At 50.2% G+C, this 19,948-nt stretch overlaps 5 protein-coding genes across 5 annotated transcripts; 3 read left to right on the top strand and 2 right to left on the bottom strand.

Moving 5' to 3' along the window:
• Positions 1–431: 431 nt before the first annotated feature.
• EDB82DRAFT_547370 (fungal-specific transcription factor domain-containing protein) lies at positions 432–2,807 on the top strand (the record flags this gene model as incomplete). Its single annotated transcript, XM_025728552.1, has 2 exons — positions 432–781; positions 1,004–2,807. 2 exons carry the CDS (start codon positions 432–434, stop codon positions 2,805–2,807), a joined length of 2,154 nt encoding a protein of 717 aa, XP_025582908.1.
• A 1,044-nt stretch (positions 2,808–3,851) lies between these two features.
• Positions 3,852–5,697, top strand: EDB82DRAFT_432927 (S-adenosyl-L-methionine-dependent methyltransferase; the record flags this gene model as incomplete). Its single annotated transcript, XM_025728551.1, has 3 exons — positions 3,852–4,888; positions 4,940–5,240; positions 5,293–5,697. 3 exons carry the CDS (start codon positions 3,852–3,854, stop codon positions 5,695–5,697), a joined length of 1,743 nt encoding a protein of 580 aa, XP_025582907.1.
• Positions 5,698–8,186: 2,489 nt separating this feature from the next.
• On the top strand, positions 8,187–14,474 carry EDB82DRAFT_478470 (uncharacterized protein; the record flags this gene model as incomplete). The annotated part of the gene is made up of 6 exons (XM_025728549.1): positions 8,187–8,230; positions 8,284–8,842; positions 8,891–8,978; positions 9,023–10,882; positions 10,940–12,119; positions 12,194–14,474. 6 exons carry the CDS (start codon positions 8,187–8,189, stop codon positions 14,472–14,474), a joined length of 6,012 nt encoding a protein of 2,003 aa, XP_025582905.1.
• A 387-nt stretch (positions 14,475–14,861) lies between these two features.
• On the bottom strand, positions 14,862–15,269 carry EDB82DRAFT_509075 (uncharacterized protein). Its single transcript, XM_065608811.1, has one exon. The coding sequence runs from the start codon at positions 15,202–15,204 to the stop codon at positions 14,983–14,985; it is 222 nt and encodes a 73-aa protein (XP_065464179.1). The 5' UTR covers positions 15,205–15,269; the 3' UTR covers positions 14,862–14,982.
• Positions 15,270–16,270: 1,001 nt separating this feature from the next.
• EDB82DRAFT_478469 (uncharacterized protein) lies at positions 16,271–19,899 on the bottom strand (the record flags this gene model as incomplete). The annotated part of the gene is made up of 2 exons (XM_025728548.1): positions 16,271–19,621; positions 19,870–19,899. 2 exons carry the CDS (start codon positions 19,897–19,899, stop codon positions 16,271–16,273), a joined length of 3,381 nt encoding a protein of 1,126 aa, XP_025582904.1.
• Between the last annotated feature and the right edge of the window lie 49 nt (positions 19,900–19,948).

Here is a 19,948-nt window from a genome sequence, read left to right as displayed (position 1 = left end):
ACCCTCGAGCTGGATTTGGATAACGTGGTTCTATTAGATATCGTTACCACTATCTTGCTTCTCAGTGGTCGTAGCTCTTAACATATTGCGTCACTGTCACTGTCGTCCCCGTGGGCCTATCGCCTATCTACCTACGGTACCTTCTTATCGTCACCACCGTCGGAATTCTGCTGTACGACGTTGAACTGTACCCCCAAAGAGGCTGACAATTTCCAAAGAGCCACTGAGGCTCAGTTGTTCTGCGCCCGTTACTTGCAGGGCAGCGGGCGCTTGTGTTATTGTGTAGCACAGCTCAGCACAGTACAGCTCAACGATCTATCCCCCTGGAGTTGTGTGTGCCCTGACAGCAACATACTATCTACTGATAGCGAGAATCTACCTATCTATCTATCTATCTCTATCTACCGCCCTGGATCTAATCTACTCCCACCATGTCTCCCCAGTCTTCAGCCCCGGTACAGAGGACGGCGCCTATCGCCATTGCTCCTAAACCTCCTCGCCCTGAACCTTCTCCTTATCGCCACGACAGTTTTCATAGGCTTGAGATGGGTCACGGAGTTGCCAGCTCTGCACCCATTGAGGGTTCATCGTTCAACGCCTCCTCCATCCCACCTTGTTTATCATGCCGATACTCACGCGTCAACTGTATTCTTAACGATGATGACGATGGTTGCATTCAATGCCAAGCTGCCGGCTCCGAATGTTCCCTTTCTTCCAGTCCTCAGTCCCGAAAGAGGAAGCTTAATGGTGATGCTAGCGAAGATATCATCGGGAAAAGAAGGTCAGAACAATCCAAAATCCCCATATTCATCCCCATCTCCATCTTCATGCCGAAGAGCCCTCCACACTCATCCTGGCTTGACTGCTCCACCAGTCCCCGCGCCTTCTCCTTGCGTCTATCATTCCCTTCTGTACTCCGTTCTTCTCTTTGACAATCATCACATTACTCGTGTTTTTTTTTACCTTGCATGCTTTTGTCTGACATATGATTGGTCTCGTACAGTTCACCGGGTCTTACATCCAGGCGACGAAACCACAATTCCAGCCTCTCAAGCACCGCCGCTAGCAGTTCGTTTCTTGAAGAGATGGCCAATGTCGGTGGCCCTACCATGCTGAAACGCACGCTGGGCCTCCAAGATGACCGCTACAGCCAATATATTGGCCCTACCACCGACTTTGAACCATCACTTATCAATCTTTCTTCCTTCGATCCCCATGACGAAAGTCTTTTGTCTAGAGGTACCCTTCGCAAAGTCAGCGAACACGACACTTTCTTGATGTTGCCTGACTCTAGCACTCCGGGGCACGAGCATGTGACGCAAGACGCCGATCACATCGAGTCCCTCGTGGCGCCCCATGGAAGACATCTTATCGATCTTTACTTCAGAGTTGTTCATCCGGGATTTCCCATCATTCAAAAACATGTCTTTATGGAAAAGTATGAACGATCTTACCGAGAGTTTTCGCCGCCACTGTTGGCAGCTGTGTATCTAATTGCCATCAATTGGTGGGATCAAAGCGGGGAGTTGGCTGGAAAGCCACGGCCCAACGTTAAGGAGCTCGAAAGCCTTATCAGGGCAACTCTGGATGAGGCAACCTTTCGTCCAAAACTCTCGACAATCCAAGCCGGTCTACTGCTCTCTCAGCGGCCCGAGGGTGACCAATGGGCTCCCACTGCTCAGCTAGTGGCACTCGGTCATGAGCTGGGGCTGCACCTTGATTGTACGCATTGGAAGATACCACCGTGGGAAAGGGGTTTAAGAAAACGACTGGCATGGGCTCTTTACATGCAGGACAAATGGGGTGCTCTCGTTCATGGGAGACCATCGCATATCTTTGCTACTAACTGGGGTGTTCAGCCTCTAACCGCAAACGACTTTCCAGATGTCGAATGGGATGAGAACGATCCGGAAGAAAAACTTGATATTGAGAAGGGACGAGTGTTGTTTACTCGTGCAGTGCAGCTTTCAGAAATCCTTTCAGAAATTCTCGACACATTCTATACCCTTCAAGCCATGAATACAGTCGCAAACGCGGGCAAGCAAGGAACGCAACTGGTGTTATCACTCGCGAAGCCAATTCAGCTGAAGCTTAAGGAGTGGTACGGTGGATTGCCGCAACTTATTCGTCTGGACTCTTCATACTCCTCTCTTAACCCTTCTTCCAGCAGGTTGTCGAGTATCGGGTATCTCCACTTGGCATACTTTGCGGCGGAAATCACCCTCCATCGGCGGATTATTCGATCACTTGCTTCGCCATCGAGCTCGGTCGACTCTTACGTGCAGCACATATGTCGCAGCGCCGCCAAGGCACGTCTTATTTCCGCCATGGACTTTGTCAACCGCCTTGGACCGAACCACCTGCGCTCGTTTTGGTACTTTGCTTCCAAGACTAATTTTGCGTTAATCGGGACGTTTGGCTCTCTCCTTTGGGCGACATCACCAGGGCGCGAGGAAGCTGACTGGTATCGACGACGCCTGGGAGAGTATCGATGGACTCTCTCGGTGAGCTCAAAACCTGGCGAAGGCACAGGCTTGACTGAGTTTGCCATGACAATGTTGGATATCTCGACGGGTTTGCTCAAACAGCTACCAGAAAAGCCTTCAATGAGTCGAAACGGAAGCCACGCTGATCTATCGGTTTCTGCGCCGCCTATTTTTAGCGGCGGTATTTTGGACAGTCTGGGTAGCAGGCCCACCGCAGCAGAAATGAGTGCCATGCGAAGTCCACGCACCGATGACGAGGAGGAAATGGAGGAGATGGACAGTAGTGACGACGACATGGAAGATTATCCAACACGGATGTAGGGCTGGAGGGGGATGGCATACACGACACTACAAAAGAAGAAGGGTTCGATGTTCCGATGATTGAAGATTGGGAGCGATTTGAAGGTATTGTTTGGAATACGCAGCCACAGTTCACATCTTTCGGGCGTTTTTGTCGTTTCTGTATTGTGTTTTGGTACGATTACGGAGTTGGATTGGCATTGGCATTGGCATTGGCATTGTTGTCATCCTTTTAAGGTCTTATCACTGATCATTAAGGTTTGGGACGAATGATACCTAGGTTTCCTTCTCGAGGCCCCTCTGGAAGGGTTCGAGACATGACGGGATGGCATGTAAGCGCATATGAGATTCAAGCATGGAGATTTTTGTGTTGTGCGAAATTAGTTCAACATGGTCTACTTAGAATGGATTGTTATGAGTTACGTATAATACGAGAAATGGCATTACTTGTGAAGAAGTTCTTCAATTGTCGTCTTTACTTTTTACTCTGGAAAATTACAATGTCGTCTTTTCTTGCAGTAGTACTAGATTCATGAAAGTATTTTGCTGGCCAAAAGATGAGCAGCATTTTATAAATTTTCCTTGGGGATCCCTTTGTGATATCGCGTCTCAGAGATACATGGTGACTATGATAGGTTTTGTTCCAGTGAAGGCTTCCCTTGTCAATAGCTGTTCGGAACCGTTCTTAAGCCATGCAGGGGAAGAAGAACAACTGATCTAATGATATCATATCTACCGACATGATGAACCCTGAAGAAACACTTGTTTGTCGTTCTAGATATCGAGATACACTTATAGTTACGGTTTATCTTTCAACGCTCTTCAATCGTTGTCCCACATTTATACCTGTAGCCACAGCACTAGCCACCGCCTAGAAATAAAGAAAAAGACTAATTACCCGCCACGTCAACCTTGAGTTTGTCTCATCTGCAACAAACAGTTATACGTCTACGAGCTTCAGGTGCAGGCCATTTGAACCGCAAGACCGGATCGTTCGCGTTTATTCATTCTTATACTCTTCTTATTTGTACATTCTTTTACGTTCAATCTATCCCTTAACTCTCAATGGCTTCCCAAAAGGAAGGCCAATTGGCCAAGGCGACTGGCGCGCCTGAGGGCTTCACTCCCGAACGGTTTGAGAAGGAACTCAAGGACCTTGCGGCAAAGGCCAAGGAGAATACTTTTGCGAAGCGTGCTACTCGACAGGCTGTTGTATACTTCAAGACACTGATGCTCCTGGGCTTGTTGGGCGTCGCCTCGAGCGCGTCGCAACTTAGCTTGTCCCCTATCTATGGCTCCATTCCCGCTGCAGTCACGCACTCGACTGCTCTCAAGGTCGCCTGCTTCATCGGCTGGGCAGGTAATTTGATCCTCAACATGTATCTTCCTCTGTCGACGATGCAGCTTCTTCCGCTTATCGCGCTGAACATCCCGGCTGTTCAGTTTCTCATGGGTTGCTTCACTGATCGCCTTGGCAATTGGTGGGGCCCTCTTCTCATCGAGGGTCTCACTATATTCCCCTTGGCTATTGCTTCAGCGGCTTCCGTTGCTGATATTCTTGAGGACGCGAATCTGAGTGTTCTCCCCAAGTTTTTCGCCGATGCAGCGCCTGGAATCGTCTCTTGGTCTTTGTTCAGACTGTCTGAGAACACGTCAATGGACAAGCTTCAGGGTGTTATTGGCAGCACCTTTGTGCTTACTCGTGTTGGTTTGGAACTTGTTGTGGGAGCCGTATACGCTCTCATGGCACCATCCAAGTACCTTGTTCTGGCCATTCCTGCGCTGTTGCATACTGCAGTTCTGAACACGCATGTCATGACACCCATGGCCACAGAGTCTCTCAACAACACACTCCAGGCTCAGAACTGGACTCTTCTAGACCGCCGCGAGTCATTGACTGGCTACGTCTCAGTTATTGAGAGCTTGGAAATGGGTTACCGTCTGATGCGATGTGACCACAGTCTTCTTGGAGGTCAATGGGTCCGTGTTGGCGGCCGAAAGGTGTCTGAGCCTATCTATGGTGTTTTTGTCATGCTCGAGGCTGTTCGTCTTGTTGAGCGGGAGACTCCACTGGCTGACAATGAAGCCAGCGCTCTCAACATGTAGGTGACTACTCAGTTTTTCTTCTTCCGCAACTCACTAACACGATATAGCGGGCTTGGTATCGGAACCACGCCTTCTGCCTTTGTCAGACATGGTATCGATACTACTATTGTTGAGATTGACCCTGTTGTTCATGAGTTTGCTCAGAAATACTTTGACCTCCGCGAGAACAACCCCGCTGCCGTTCACGACGCGGTCTCGTACACTGCTGATCTGGTCAAGCAATCCAAGACTTTTGACTACATCGTCCATGATGTGTTTACTGGCGGTGCTGAGCCTGTTGACCTCTTCACCCTCGAGTTTCTGCAGGGTTTAGGCGACTTGTTGAAGCCTGACGGAGTTATTGCTATCGTAGGTTATTCGAATATCGGTATTGTGATCATCTACTAACATGTCCCTTCAGAACTACGCTGGTGATTTTGGTCTTCCTACTCCCGCGCTCGTCTACCGCACCATCAAGCAGGTCTTCCCCTCGTGCAGAACCTTCCGTGAGCACCCTCGTGACGAGAAGAACGTTGAGAAGTGGGGGAGCGACTTCACCAACATGGTCATCTTCTGCCGCAAGACTCCCGGAGACATCAAGTTCCGCCGTCCCAGCACCAGTGACTTTCTCAACAGCCAGGTCCGCCGAAACTTGTTGTTGCCCAAGCACGAGATCAAGGAGCAGGTCTTCCTCGATGATGAAGGCACAGATGTCCTCGCCAAGAACGACACCAGCAAGGTGACCAAGTGGCACCAGTCTAGCGCTGCTGGGCACTGGAACATTATGCGCGAGGTGCTTCCTGGTAAGATCTGGGAACAATGGTAAACTGGTCTCATCTGCTCTGCACATACTCTGTACCGTTATGTATATATTTGCCCTGTCTTGGATATCAAGGGTATCCTGTGGATATATCGTCTTGGCCATCATTACATAAATAGACAATTTTACAGTCACTTGTTCCAGCCCGACTGGTAACCATTTTTGCATCCGTTATAGCCTTTATGGTATACTTTTTGCTATCCGTGGGCATGCCGTTTGAGAATTCTGCCAAGTAGCTTGGCATCCCAACCCTAGCCACGGCTTCTTCTACAGCCGTCCATATGAAGTGGCAAACCCCTTGTCCAAACTTTGTCATGAACTATGTAATTGACGCCCCAAGTTCTCCGGTCGTCGTGCCACCTATGGGTATCTTGGCGTTGTCGGGAGCAGTTTTAATTTTGAGAATAACGGTGTAGCGAATATGGGTTTCCAAAAGTAGAAGGTGGCACGGCATTGACGAACATGTCTTGTCGGCACCAACACCTCCCAGGGTCAAGACACAAGCATACAGGTAGAGGTTGTAGATCAAAACATGATGGGGAAAGGCTGCCATGGGATGTTTGAGTTTATGATGGGTGGTGTAGAGGCTAGAGGCCGTAACCATCGAGGTCTTAGATGGTGCTCTTAGTCTTTCTAGGGTAAGTGTATTCAAAATAAAGCGAGCCATTGTGGTGGTTTTGCATATGTCGAATTGCTTAGAATTGAACCTGTTTGTCTATTTATTTGTTTTTTCTTCTACATTTTAGTTTCTTATTTTACTCGTTTTACTCATTGTTTTCTATCAATTTTTTATTGTGCTTGTTACTCCAGTGATATATGTTCAGCCCGTGGTGGTTAATTTCAAACTTGAATTAGTGGATCAGGTAAATGTCCAAAAGTGATGGCTCAGCATGCGATGATTATGTTTATGCAGAACAAATCATTACGTGCTAATTGATTGGATTGTGCGGTTACACCGAGTTGATTGGGGATGTTGACTGGGTTTTTGGCAATGCTACGGTGATCAACCATTGTAGATCAACGGTTTTGCTGCTGGGTTGTGTAACGACAATTACTATTTTACCTAAACAAAGCAACATGCATGTTGAGCGTTTGGCTTATAGACAGAGGCTCTACGAGTATCATTTAATTAATTCTTGAGTTCAAGCCTATGAGAACACACACATTAGAATTTGGGCGTTGGGTAAGGTTATTACTCAAATCCGGGGTATCATGTAGAGTAAGAATTGGCTGCATCTCAAGTGCCTGTGGCTAGTTCGCTTTAGGAAAAAAAAGTCTCCAGTTCTCCTCCCGTTCCTTGTCATTACTCGGGCGCGTTCGGGTTGGGTACAAGTTGAGGCTCCACATGACTTGAAGGCCCCGAGAATATATAGAATTTAGGTAATGTCCGCCTTGTCCAATTCTAAATTTCCTACCATTACCATTGATATTATTCCGTCAACCTACCTGGTTACTCACCTACCTGACTAGGTAGGCAGGTAGGTAGATATTCAATATCCTCGGTAATATGACCATCATGACAGTTAGGCCCAGGGTGCCTGTGAACCTGATTGTCGTCACTGTCAGCCAACAGCATCTCTTCCTTTGCCCCGCCATCTCTTCTCTCGGTCACTGTCCGAGAGAGTGTCTGTCACGTTAATTCATCTGATCAAGAAGAATGACTTTCTTCTCTTTTATTTATTTCTTTTCCCTTTATTAACGGCATCTCCCTTCAATCGAACCAGTTGTTTGAAAATATGGCCTTATTCCCACCGTCAAAAACTCCATCGTCCTGTTTCACCAACCTGGTTTGCCTTCCAAGTTGGGAACCGTTTCCGCTTAATCAGATCCACGGGACCATCCATATCACCTCGCTGTTATAGCAATAGCAAATCTCGCCTCTGCTATTCTTGTCATGCGGCATCAGTGTGCCTTTCAGCTTCCGTTCTAATATACTTCTTCAGTGGATCGTCTTGTATCAAACACCTACCAGGCCTGGTCACATCGTCTCAGTCTAGCCGTAAGAGCCGCCGTCTCCGACATGTCGAGTTTCATAACCAGATATGCTACGTCGGATCTCGACGAAACATCACGATATTCCCAATTCTACCCAATCATGATACGTCTTGCGCCACCAAACAAACGTATACGCGAGTCGGCTCGAACAAAGCCAGTTTGACCCAAGACTATCCTCTGAAACTCGATATCCGTTGCAAGTGCAACTCTGTCTCTTTCTATGCCTCTGCCTCTCAAGTGGCCATGTCCGTCTGTCAAAGATTTTGATGACCTTCCCCATTGTTGCATCGCATTTCATTCTCTCTTTCCTTTCCCTCTTTCCGCCCTCATTCCCTTCTAATCTCACATACTGCTAAAGTATTGTAGATTTGGTGTCTTGGTTGATCCAAGAACGCATTCGTCTTTACCTTTTCTCTTTTCTGTTTTCCTTCCCCCCCTTACTCTCCTTTTCCTAGTATCAATTTTCCCACACACTCGTTTCTAATACTAATGTTGTCTTCATGACGGACTCTACCCGTCAGGCCTTAATCGCGGCCTTTACCTTGTAAGCCATTCATTCAATTACACCAAAGAACCAATATAATAACAAAACAACAGCGGCTTGGTCGCACACGCTGGTACCGCTGCTATCTTTTTTCTCAACAAGCGTACCTCCAAGATCACCCGAGATGCACCGAGGCTGGCCCTCATTGCTTTCCTTATTTCCTCAGCCCTTTGGGCCCAATTACAATTTGGCGCCTTCTTACTTAATACCGACTCGACCTCGAGCTGCCAGGTTATGATTGTCTTTGCATCAACATTCGACCAGTTTGCCCGAGTATGTATGCAACAAAGTTTACTATGGACCTTCAGTGCGTTCAGCCTTGTCTCCCTCACTGAGGTTGGCATCATGCAAGGACTTGTCGTGTTGCGACTTGTCCTCGGAGGCATCTTCGTAGGCTTTCAGCGCCCACAGCTCGAGACTGTCTGCGTGACGATGACTGCGGTTCTACCGGTTGGAATCACAGTCTCTGTCACAGACACTGCTTTCATGGCATTCCTCCTCATTAGAGTCATATCCCGCGGGGTATACTCTGAAAATCAAAAGGGAGCTATTACTTCCAACCAGTCTCGTGCGGTTGCAGTTATTGTCTTGGGTTTCATCATCTGGACAGGAGTAAGTTGAATGAATGTAGATCTAATACATATAGCTAACCCTGTCTAGACCAGCGCCCCTCTGATGCTGAGCATTGGGCCAATGCCTATAGTTCTACGAACGACTGTGCCCGCGGTCGGTCTCTTGATCTTGATTGGTATGTATGAACCCGTAAACCAAAGAACTAAACTGACTCTATAGGTCTTCTCACTTCCTTCCATCATCGGTTGTTTCGCGAAACACCCAAACCCGTTCAATCGCCAAATGTGTCCGACTTTGATGCTTCGCGGGGCTTTGATACCCGACAGATGTACACTACCGAAATACAAGGCGGTTCCGATTATCGAGATGACTTCGCGACAACAACAAGGGGCGACTTTACAGGAATGTCAAAGCCTCTACCAGTTGCTACAGAATCCGAGCGACTACCTAATATTTCGATGCCTGCCGCTGGACAAGCGAATATTGGAATGGGTGGTGTTCCCGTGTTGGGTCAACTGTTCCCCCTGCCGAAAACTCAAGAACCGCCATTTCCTACAGAACCGATCCAAGTACAGCAAGCGATGACCGAGCAGACGATGGTGAATAGTTGGAGTTCAGGATCTAGCGTGGACGAAAGGGCAATGTTGGAGAATGGAGACAACCGAGCTGCTCCACGACTGGACTTGGGCGAAACTGCGAAACCATCAACAGAACCCGAAATCGCAGCCACCACATCAGCTTTCCTGTCGCCTGGGATGGAGGGAGTTCGCCGACGCTCACCCCGACAATCACCTCAGCAGTCCCCTCAACAGTCTCCCCGACAGTCGCCCCAACGTCTCCTATCGCCAGCTTTCTCTCTCTTCCCACGCTCTCCTCGTTCGGTCTCGACTCCAGTGAAATCTCAGGCACAAACTCCTAAAACCACGGAAGAGAACATCGTCAACTTTTCTCTGCCTGTGAAGGCACAGGCATTGCATCCGAATCACTCGGTGAAGCACCAGGCCCCCAAGTCCGCACCGTTGGCTGCCATACCTAGGAGTAACGCGAAGGAAATCCTGAGTAAGAGGGAAGATTCTGCACGAACCCTTTCTGTGGTTCACAGACCCCGACCCATCCCCAGGAAATCGAACATTGACCGTGCTCTTTTCCCAACTGGAGGATCTCCAAATCTCCAGAACCACAAGCGGTCGTTATCGCTCGGCGCCGATCGATCCAGGCAGCCACTCGACACACCGGCAGCTATCGATTATGATCTATCTCGACTCAATGAGTTTGCTAATGTCCTTGCGGCCAATGTACCAACACAGAATGATACAACAAGCAACCGCAATACGAGGCGACGATCACGGTCGATGGGCTCGCTCCCGATACTAGCAGCTGACCTCGAACCGATGCCCCCGATGCCAAAGCTCAGCGAAGCCAAGCCAAAGATCGACCACGGCGACGCGTCGGCAACGTTCCTAAGGACGCCAGAAAGCCTCAACTCAGCCAAGACGCCTACACAATCTCGGGAGAGCGTTAAGACTACGACCATTAATCTACCTAGAGAGCCAGGATCAGAGACAAGCCCGTGTTGGAAACAAGACCTAGCGAGCAGGTACGGACGACGGTCGTCACCTATCCTACCAATTGAGGACTTGAGTGCGCTCACTCCTTCTACGGTTCGAGATGATGATATGACAATGGACATGGCTGATGTCCGCTCACCTGCGATGCAAGTTCACCTACAACGGGCATTGACGGTGACTGTTACGCCGAAAAGTCAACAGCGGAGCCGACTCGGTGTTGCGGATACCACATTGCCGTTCAGAGAGGAGAGCCACCAGACACCCCTGGCTAGGCACAAGCCATCTGCCAATGCTAATGTCGGAGTTGGATCGGAGCTGCGACGTGCCGAGGACCTTGAAGTCAAGGTGGGGGATGTGCGTCCAACATTTTCAGCAAGGGGATACTCGACGAGACTACGTCGGAGTGTGCCGCCAGCACCACTTGTTCTCCGCCGGCCTGACAACATGTATGTTGAGCCATCACCTGTAGAAACCGACGACAGTGTAAGCGTGGAGGAAGTTACTCAGAATTGTAAGTGAAGATGGCATTGATTGGGTGTGATAATGAGCAATTCTAACAACAAACAAGATTCTGCTTCTCCGCATGCATCTTATCAGATAACGGAGAATGATAGACTAGCGCTTTTGACAAACCTGGAACTGGAACTCAATCAGCAGGAACACCAATGGCAGACGATTCGCCATACCATGTTGGCGCGTGATTCGCTGTCTACAGTGGGATCGCCGCATAGCCGAGATTCGCGGTATGGGTATGGAAGTGCGCGCCAGTCAACTGTCCGTGGGTCAAGGCTCGTCCAGCGCGGTGAATTAGATGCGGACTACGATCTTCTCGCCCTGTTTCCTCAGACCGACCTGAAAGCCAACGCAAAGCGCATGCCTAGCTCTACCTACCCCAGGTTTACAGCCCCCTTAGGTACTCCTACCCCTCCAGACACTGATGAAGAGAGCGAATACGATGATGATGCTCTGGATGCTCTGATTGGTCAGGTTCAGAACACTCCTGCTAAGGAGGCCATGCTTCTTTGGCGCCCCACAATCTCCGCGGACGGTGTCGCTACCAGCACCACAACGCTGTCACTCTGGACCCCGGCTTCCAGACCTGCCGGAGATTTCGTGCTAGAGGAGATCCCAGGACCATCGAAACGTGGCCCCGTGAGGAAGGATCTGAAGCCGCTCGTAATTGGAAGTTCAAGACTGTGGGAGAAGTCTGAATCCAAGCCAACATCATCAGATAATGGACTATGGCAGCCAACATCTCAGGCTAAATCCCAAGTGTTGGAAGTTGAATCCCAGCAGCAGCAGGCAAAGCCAATCCGCAACCCCCCTCGACGCATCAGACGTGTCACATTGTTGCCAGATATTCTGGAGAGCCCCAAACCACTGCCTGATAAGCGCGGCACACTTGGGATTTTCCAGTTCCCATGGGGTGATCGATCAGATAGTGCGACAGTGAACCCCTGGCCATTGTCAACAATGAGCGTGTCTGAGATGATCTATCAGGCTGGTGCGCTTGATGGGGGTCAGAGCAACGTTTCGCAATTTGACATGGACGACTACGAGCAGGATGATGGAGACTATTACGATTCGAGCGAAACGTACGACAGCGACGACGAGGATATGTTTGAGCGCGTTGAGCCTGTATCTGTGGCCCAGTCAACGACGGATAAATGGCTCCAGGATGCCCCACAAGGTAAAACGCATGCATCTCACGAGGACGAAATAGAGTCTCGATCAGAGTCTGAGTATGGGTAAGTGTGAGCCTTGGCAGCTCTAATTACTATTATTTTGGGGAAAAAGTGAGGCTGATTAATTTTATTTACAGCGACGACATTAACTCTGGCTCAGAATCAGAAGCAGAAGCAGAACCCATGTTTTTGAAGCATTTCAAGAGCTTGGAGCATGAGCCAGTGACAAATGCAAGTGGGTGTGAAGAAGAAGAGCACAGCAGCAGCGGCAGCGGCGATGTGAACGATGACAAAGCCAATCAACGGACAAGTCTCCGCACACAAGTTGAGCACGACATTGAACAAACTGGAGATTGGACTATAAAAGCCGATACTAGCGCAGTTACCCCCACTACAACACCGACAATGACGCCTACGGATTTTGATCTCCGAGAGGGAAAAACTCGAATTAGGGTCCCAGACCGTCGGCAGCCGCAGCAGATTGCATCAATAAGCATGCCTGTGCCGCAGATGGCTCACTGCTTATTGATGGACATGGACCAAGCTTCACCTGGCGCACCAATCAGAGTCCTCAATTCTCCTCATGCGGATGAAGAGCCCTGCACTGACAGGGAGTCCAAGTCCCGTGGCGCTCCAAGCGCAGGGCACCCGTCAGCGCCTGTGCTTCTGTTCCGCTTCTTGGAGGGTTCCATTCCAATTTCTAAGCCTGAAAATCAAAGTTACGACGCTGTCTCTCCGAGCCCGCTTCAGCCAAATCCGCTCGTCATCTACAAATCCGAGACCCCGACAGGCCGACAGCAGACCTTGGTTATTAACTTGGAATATCCTGAGCCATCCTCTTCTTCTCTTCCTTCTCAATTTTCATCCCTCCAACAATCAACAACAGCTACAACCAAATCTTCCATGGCTCTTTGGACTCCCAGTACTCCCGTCACTCGTCCCAACCAAGGACTTCCTCAACCCGACAGTGCCACTTGGAACTCATACCTGCCCACCGGTGAGGCTGTACGCCTCGTACCTGTAAAGGCCGGCATGCCTTCTATCAAGAGCAACTCTCTCTGGACTGCACCAGCAAAGAAGGCTGAATTCAACAACTTCGGACTTTGGGGAACCAAGCAGCCTCTGCCTGGCATGTGGACTCACTCTCCCGTCAACACAAAGATTTCTTATGGTCTTCCCCAGCCTGATGCGGAGACCTGGGCAACTTATCTTATCGTCCAAGACGATGCCAGCCGAGTAAAGCCTAGAGAGGCCGAACCTGCAACTGTTTACAGCACATCTCTGTGGGCCCCCGCCGAACCCGTTATTTCCGAAACCCCCTCCGAGGATGGTCTCTGGAGCGGATCAAGCTCCGCAACTTCGGTCAGCGGCTCCGAACCTTCCACGCCCAGCGATAAGGCGATGTCCGTGGCCAACTTTGGATTGTGGGAGCCTCTTCCCGCCGTTGTTGAAGACGAAGAGCCTGTTGGCCTTTTCAGCCTCAGCCACCGCCGCGCCAACTACCGCACAACAAAAATGGCACCTGCTGCCCAAGGAATGGAACGCTCCCCCCGAAGAGCTCTTGAGGCATTCCCCGACTTTGGATTTACCCATCTCTGGAACATGGCTCCTCTCTGGGACTCCAAGGCTAACGCTGCTGCTGTCAAGCTGCAGCGTGAAATCGATTCACTGGTCTTGGAGGGCCTATTCAGCCTGAATCATCGCCGCAACACCTTCCGCACTACCTCCGCAAGCCCCGCAGCGCTTGACACACGGCCCAAGCAACGCATCTCGCAGCAATCTCTGCCGGTGCTCACCTCAGATAGCCTCTGGTCCGTGCACACGTCGTGCAAGGATGTTAGCGAAGTCAACTGGCTCGCTCTCTCCACAGTCAGGCCGAGAGCAACCTCGGTTGCATCCTTCTCTGATGACGAATATATCATGTCTGTACCTGCTCTTACCAGAACCTCTTCCATCAAGTCCGAGAGGTCCCACCCTGCCGCGACTCCTGCAGAGTGGCTCGCTGCTCTCGACGAGGCCATCAAGCTGGGATCTGGCAAGACCCTGGAAATCGATACCGAAGGCTCCTACCAGCTCTGGTCAAAGCCTGAGGCTGATGACGAGCCTGTTATCGCCTCGGATGAACTCTGGAAGCCCATGAACAACCGCTTCCTCGAATTGACCCCTACAAAGAGCGAATTCGACCAAGTGTATTCCGAGTCTGGTACTTCCCAGCGTGGTCGCACCCAGAAGGCCCGTCCCCCCATGCCTATGTACCCTGGCTCTTCCTCGTCTGCTTTCCTCCCTGGCGCAAGCGAGACTCCTCGCGACTTCAGTACGCAGGCGCTCTGGGCCCAGCCTCAGTCTCCTGGCCGCGAAGATGGATCCTGGATGGACAGGTCCCTGCGAAAGGGACTGTCATTCGTGCAGCTGTGGTAAACCACGGACCCCTGCATCTGCATTGGCGAACAACAGGAATGACAGACAACCCCGTGGGGTTACGGGTTTCCAGGTTGTATGACATGACGTTACGATCACCAGATTTTCTCGGACATGGGTTTTGCAAACAAAAACAAAATAACAGATATAAAGCGATTGATTGGTATAACATTCTCAACCTGCAGTAGCATGGCAGTTGGGTCGAAACGGATTGCGAGCGTTGCTTTGGATGAATTTTCTCTTGTTTTACTGGCGTTGGAATATGATGCGGGCTCACGTACACCCATCGCAAGGCATCTTGTATCTTTTTGCGTGCATAGCATCTTCTCTTGCTCACGCCTAGCGTATGATTAGCATACACAGCACAGTCAACCTGTGCCTCAAAACGTCTCTGACGCATTCGATATCGAATGATAAATTGATCAAAATCATACCAGACAACCTCCAATTTCAATGTGCCTAAAGTGAATGAATGAAGACTATTCCACTAACGTTGACTTGACTTCGCTCATGCCATGTTTATACTGTAAGGCCATCTATTGTGATTAGCCTGATACTGTGAACGAAACATGTCATGACCCAACCATCGCGGGAGGTAACGTAGAGAATCATGCCAGGGCTGTTCTTTTTGGCTGCTAGAAATTGATGGGATGGTTGCTGCAAGTGTCAAGGCTAGCTGCCAACATAGACAATTGCAATCCAGTCCTAAGCTGGCTGGCCAAATACACATGGCCCACTTCACACTCTCAGATGAGCAGAGTAATACGAATCATGCCAGTCACCGGGATACAGACGAGAAGAGAATAGGCAGTGAATCATCATGTCCGTTATAACCTCTATCCATGCATGCATGCGTCATAACAAGAACAGGCCAGGCTAGGGCTACAAATATACGCCTCCTTCAATGCATGTTTAAAAAAAAAGCACATACAAACACCCTTTGCTCGCTCTTCTTTCCTTTTCTCCATATGCCTTTTTTTTGCCCTGTCCGAACCTGTATGTATCCTAAGCAACAGCCTTGACATCCCTGACATGCTGCTCTTCTTCTTGATCTCCTCGTTACAGTTGACTCTTGTATGTCCATTGGTGTTTCTGCTATGCAAAGACGACTTCTTTTTGGTGGCAACTATCTGTTTGTGACATCGAGGGAAGAGACATGAATTCTCTCGAGTTCAAAGACTGGTTTGACATTGCCTCGGCTTGTCGTCTCCTTTTCCCTTGAATGATCATCAAAGCATTAGAGTGTACGTCGGGACAAAAGAATACGACAAAGGAAAAGAATAAATAAAAAATAAACCGAAAACGAAAACATCACGTTTCCTCGTAAAAACAAAGGGGAGAACGCAAGAAAATTCGTCAATAATACTGACAGCCCCCCGCAAGCTATACTCGCGCGAACGAGTACCTGCATCGCTGATGCAACATTTGCGTTTCGTGTTCCGTCTACCATATTACTTGTAAAAGTCATTAAGAGCATTGCTTGGGGGCATGTCGAGTGCCCTTCGACTCTCGTAATAAGCACCTGGTCCAAGGCCTGACCTCATTACAGGCATTGTGGTCCATCGGTAATTGAAATCTTGATCCTCAAGCATAAGGGTTGGGATCAAGCATCCTGGTGAATCGAGTAAATCGGAAGAGTTACACCAACACCTGTGACAACTAGTAGGCAAAATGAACTCCTGCCGCGGGTGTAATCGAGTAACCCTAGGCCTCCAAGACCTTCGCTATGCAAATGAAATTCCATATTATTATTTTGTACACGCTCATCCAGAGGAGAGCAACCGGGCGCAAGTTCATCAGCTGACAGTCATCATCTGCATTCTTTGTGGTAGGCCAGAAGGTGGGGAGTTGTCAGAGGACGCAGCTTCTCTAAGTGAATTGGTGCCGCGGCTTCGCGCCACTCTTCTGGGTGGGCTCGAGCCAGGATCGTCAAACACTCGAGTGAAGGCGGGACTTGACTCCTGTTGTCGTATATTTCGTGGCGTGCGCATGGGGCTATCTGTGATCTGGTCGGCCTGTCGAATGATGTCGGAGAGTGTATCCCGCAAGTCACCGGCCCTCTTAACAAGAGCTTTAAGGCTGTTGGTATCAAAGTGAACCTTGCCCTTGTCCGGTACCTGTTCAGGAACACGATGCTGCATCGCCCCGATGACAGAACGAACTACTCCTGACACATCATTGGCCTTGTTATACTTGTTTTCGGGTGTTCTGGGACGACTAGGTCGATTTGATGGTGGCGTCTCTGTTATAGGCCAGTTGCCGAAGATATCGTCTTCTGGAGAGAAGACGGACCTTCGGCGCGGGGAGTGTCGCTCTCGAACCACCGTGGTCTTAGACATGGGGGGTTCGCGACCGTCAAAGGCGGCGTCAAGACGGTTCATGGAGTGATCATCAAAACCATCATCACCAAACCGTTCATCGATGTCGAAAGCATCGAAGTTGATAGATGAGGTAGACTTCTGATCATCGTCGTCGTCAAACGACTCTTCATCGGGTGATGCGAGAGCAATGATACCATCAGCCTCTTTCCACAGATGTTTTTGTGATCCTTCAAGCATATCCATGTCCTTGGCATGACGGCAGAGTCGCTTCAGATCGTTAACAAGAAGAGAAAATTCTCGAATATGTCCAGAATGCGCCTTGACGCTAGGTTGCGTTGCGCGAATCGATTCCGGAACTGCGAATATTTTGTTATCCTTGTCGTTGTTGTCAACACCGCTGCCGCCGAATTCGAAATCGTCATCCCAATCCTCGCTGACTGGCTTGGCCGCCATCCCCCAAGTGCCGTACTTTGCTCCGGTAGGTTTAGAAGCTTCAGGAGCATCGTGAACGACTGGAACGCTCTGGCTCCGGACGTGAGCGGGGGCCGGGCCTCTGCGGTTAGCAGAACGGCCGCCTCTAGGGTCCATCTGCTTAGCATACGAAGTCATCGGTCGCGGTAATCGTCCAGTATCGGATTTCTCGTGCATTGGTGGTTCGCTCCAGTCGAAGAGTGAGCTGAGCGGACGATCATTATGGGTATCGTGGCCGTTTGTATCAGCAACGCCATTACCGCTGATATTGGCTAGGGCGAGGCGAACATTAGGGTTGATCCCCCTGGAATTCAGCGAGCTCCCTTTAGAGGGAGGCGATAAGGGGTTACATTGGAACTCATCATCCCTGGCCCAATCATCATCAAACTCATCGTCAAAGGACAGCCTGCTGTACTCCTTGGTCGCAGAGGTTGGAATATCGTAGGGCGACGAGTTAAATCTCGACTCGAGTCTGAAATGCGGCGAGACGTCAGATCGATTTAGGGTGCGGACAGGGGTGGATGCATTCTCGTCCTCCTCCATGATTTTGTCGTCCTCATCCCAGGTCCGCCCAAGCATCTCATGAATAGATAAACGCTTAGTCTTTGTACCATTTCCGGCAGTGCTTGGCGGTGACTCGTCATACACGGATTCCAACGGTGTCTCGACAGCACGGGCACGACCGGAGCCAATTGTGCGCAGTGAGTCAAACACACAATCGCTTTTGTATTCAGTGTCATCATCGTCCACCGACGTACAATCTCGGGTGTCACCCTCAGAGCTCTCCATGGTGGAAGCCCTGTCGTGATGCGGTCCCCTCAGTTGTGACATGGCAGTGGAGCTAGTAGAACTTCCTGAGGGTTGGTTAGGTCGATAATGATGGGTGGGAACCCCAGCAGAATACCCTAACCGGGACGTATCCATATGAAAGTTTGCAAGTCTAGGAGGTGGAGGAACCGGCGACGACGAGTTTCTCTTGCGACTTCTCAACTGCATATTGGCAGCTGAACCAAGCGACAATCCCTGCCGGTCTGATATCGTTGATGTAGCGGGGAGGGTCAATTCCAGGTCCGGATTGGTTCGAGGAACAGCGCCAGATTGCGCACCAGTAAGCGGTTCGGACACACGTCGCTTATTCCCACTCCTGGGTTCAGCGCCACGTTTGGAACGCTGAGTGCTCCCTGTCGTTCTTACCGCCCACGTTTCTCCAGAGGCGAACGGCATTGAGACTGATTTTTGTGGTGTGCTAAATGGTGAAGTCTCGGGGGATTGAGCTGGCTCGTCCTCGGCAGTCTGAGGAGGACGTGTTTCTGGTTGGATTTGAGCAGCAGGAAGTAAACCTTGAGGGGCAGGTATCGCTGAAACCATCCTTGGTTTCACCAGATGAACTCTACCACGCTCGTTGATATCGGTACGAATGCGCTTTAAAGAGACGGCTCGAGCATGTGGACTCAACTCACCTAGCCTACTCGAGCCTATACGTCCGCTAATGCTGAACCTCTTAGAGTGAAAATACGATTTCCATCCGCTTCTAATAGATGTCGATCTGGTGGGGGTTCTGATTGAGGATGAGTCGAGGAACTCGTGGGGTCGTGCCTGATCGTCAAATGATACGTTGTTTGAGTCTGTTGGTGTGAACACCGCAGGGGAATCTGGTCGGAATTGCTGAAGAGTCGCGGACCTCTGGTGGCTCGTAGCAGGTCGGCGTAGGGTGGGTAGAATTTGTAGGTGAGATTTCGCACGTCGTCGTCCTGGCAAAGGGTCGGGGCCGATGTGGTTTGATGTAGATCGTTTAACGAGCTTGTTAGGAGGGAGATTCGGTGCTGGAGAACCGCGCAATATCGGGGCAGCTGAGCCGTGAGAGAAGATAGAGGGCGCGTCCGGGCCAACACTCGACCTTGTGCTTTCGTGGCGGGACAACGGGCGAACAGAGAAGCGCCTTATCCAAGATCCATTGGAGGATATTGAGTCTCGAGACTCGGGGATAATAGCTGGAGATTCGGAGCGCCTCACGAGTGACGACTGCCTGCTGTTAAGCTGTGGGGGAGTCGACTGCGTCTGGGGCATAGGCGGTCGCTGATAACGGGAGAGGGGAGGCCTCGAGGCGGTAACTGGGCGCGGGAGAGTGTGATGGTGGGAAGCGCCGAATACAGCAGCGGCGTTGCTCGTGGCGGGCCGTGAGGAAGCAAAGTTGCCAAGCGATGGCGACTGTGCGCTTGGGTCGCGGTCTATAGAGACTCGTCTGGAATGGGAGAGACGTCGAGTCGAAGGAGAGAAGGTATTTGGTTCAGTGGTGGGTTGGCCAAACACCAAACCAGTGGCCGCTGCGGCGATAGCAGTACCAGTTCCAATAAGCTGAATGGATAAACACAGTTAATTACCGCTTATTGCTGCAACAGGCAAGAGGTTGGTCAAGCCACCAAGAAAGAGGGTTTGAAGGGATCCAAGATCAGTATAGGATAAGGCAGAAAATAGGTGGGATAGGTTAAAGTCTATAGCAGCCATGTGATGACTGGTGTGTGGTGGTGGTGATCCTTGGTTGCCTTGATGTGATTGTGGATTGGATTTGCGGGGAGTACAAAGCTAACTAGCAACAAACTTACACTTGGAACGGTCTGCATGGTTGCTTCCATGGCGAAGGAAGCCGAGGGCTCTACTCAAGCAAGAGAGAGATATAACACA

This window comes from Fusarium venenatum (assembly GCF_020744135.1).
Source record: "Fusarium venenatum strain MPI-CAGE-CH-0201 chromosome Unknown EDB82scaffold_3, whole genome shotgun sequence".
Classification (NCBI taxonomy): domain Eukaryota; kingdom Fungi; phylum Ascomycota; class Sordariomycetes; order Hypocreales; family Nectriaceae; genus Fusarium; species Fusarium venenatum.
This window is presented reverse-complemented; position numbering and strand designations above follow the sequence as displayed.

Bases quoted from the DNA above. Each gene is read 5' to 3' on its own strand.
- EDB82DRAFT_509075 (XM_065608811.1), bottom strand. From the start codon at position 15,204: ATGTGTATTTGGCCAGCCAGCTTAGGACTGGATTGCAATTGTCTATGT.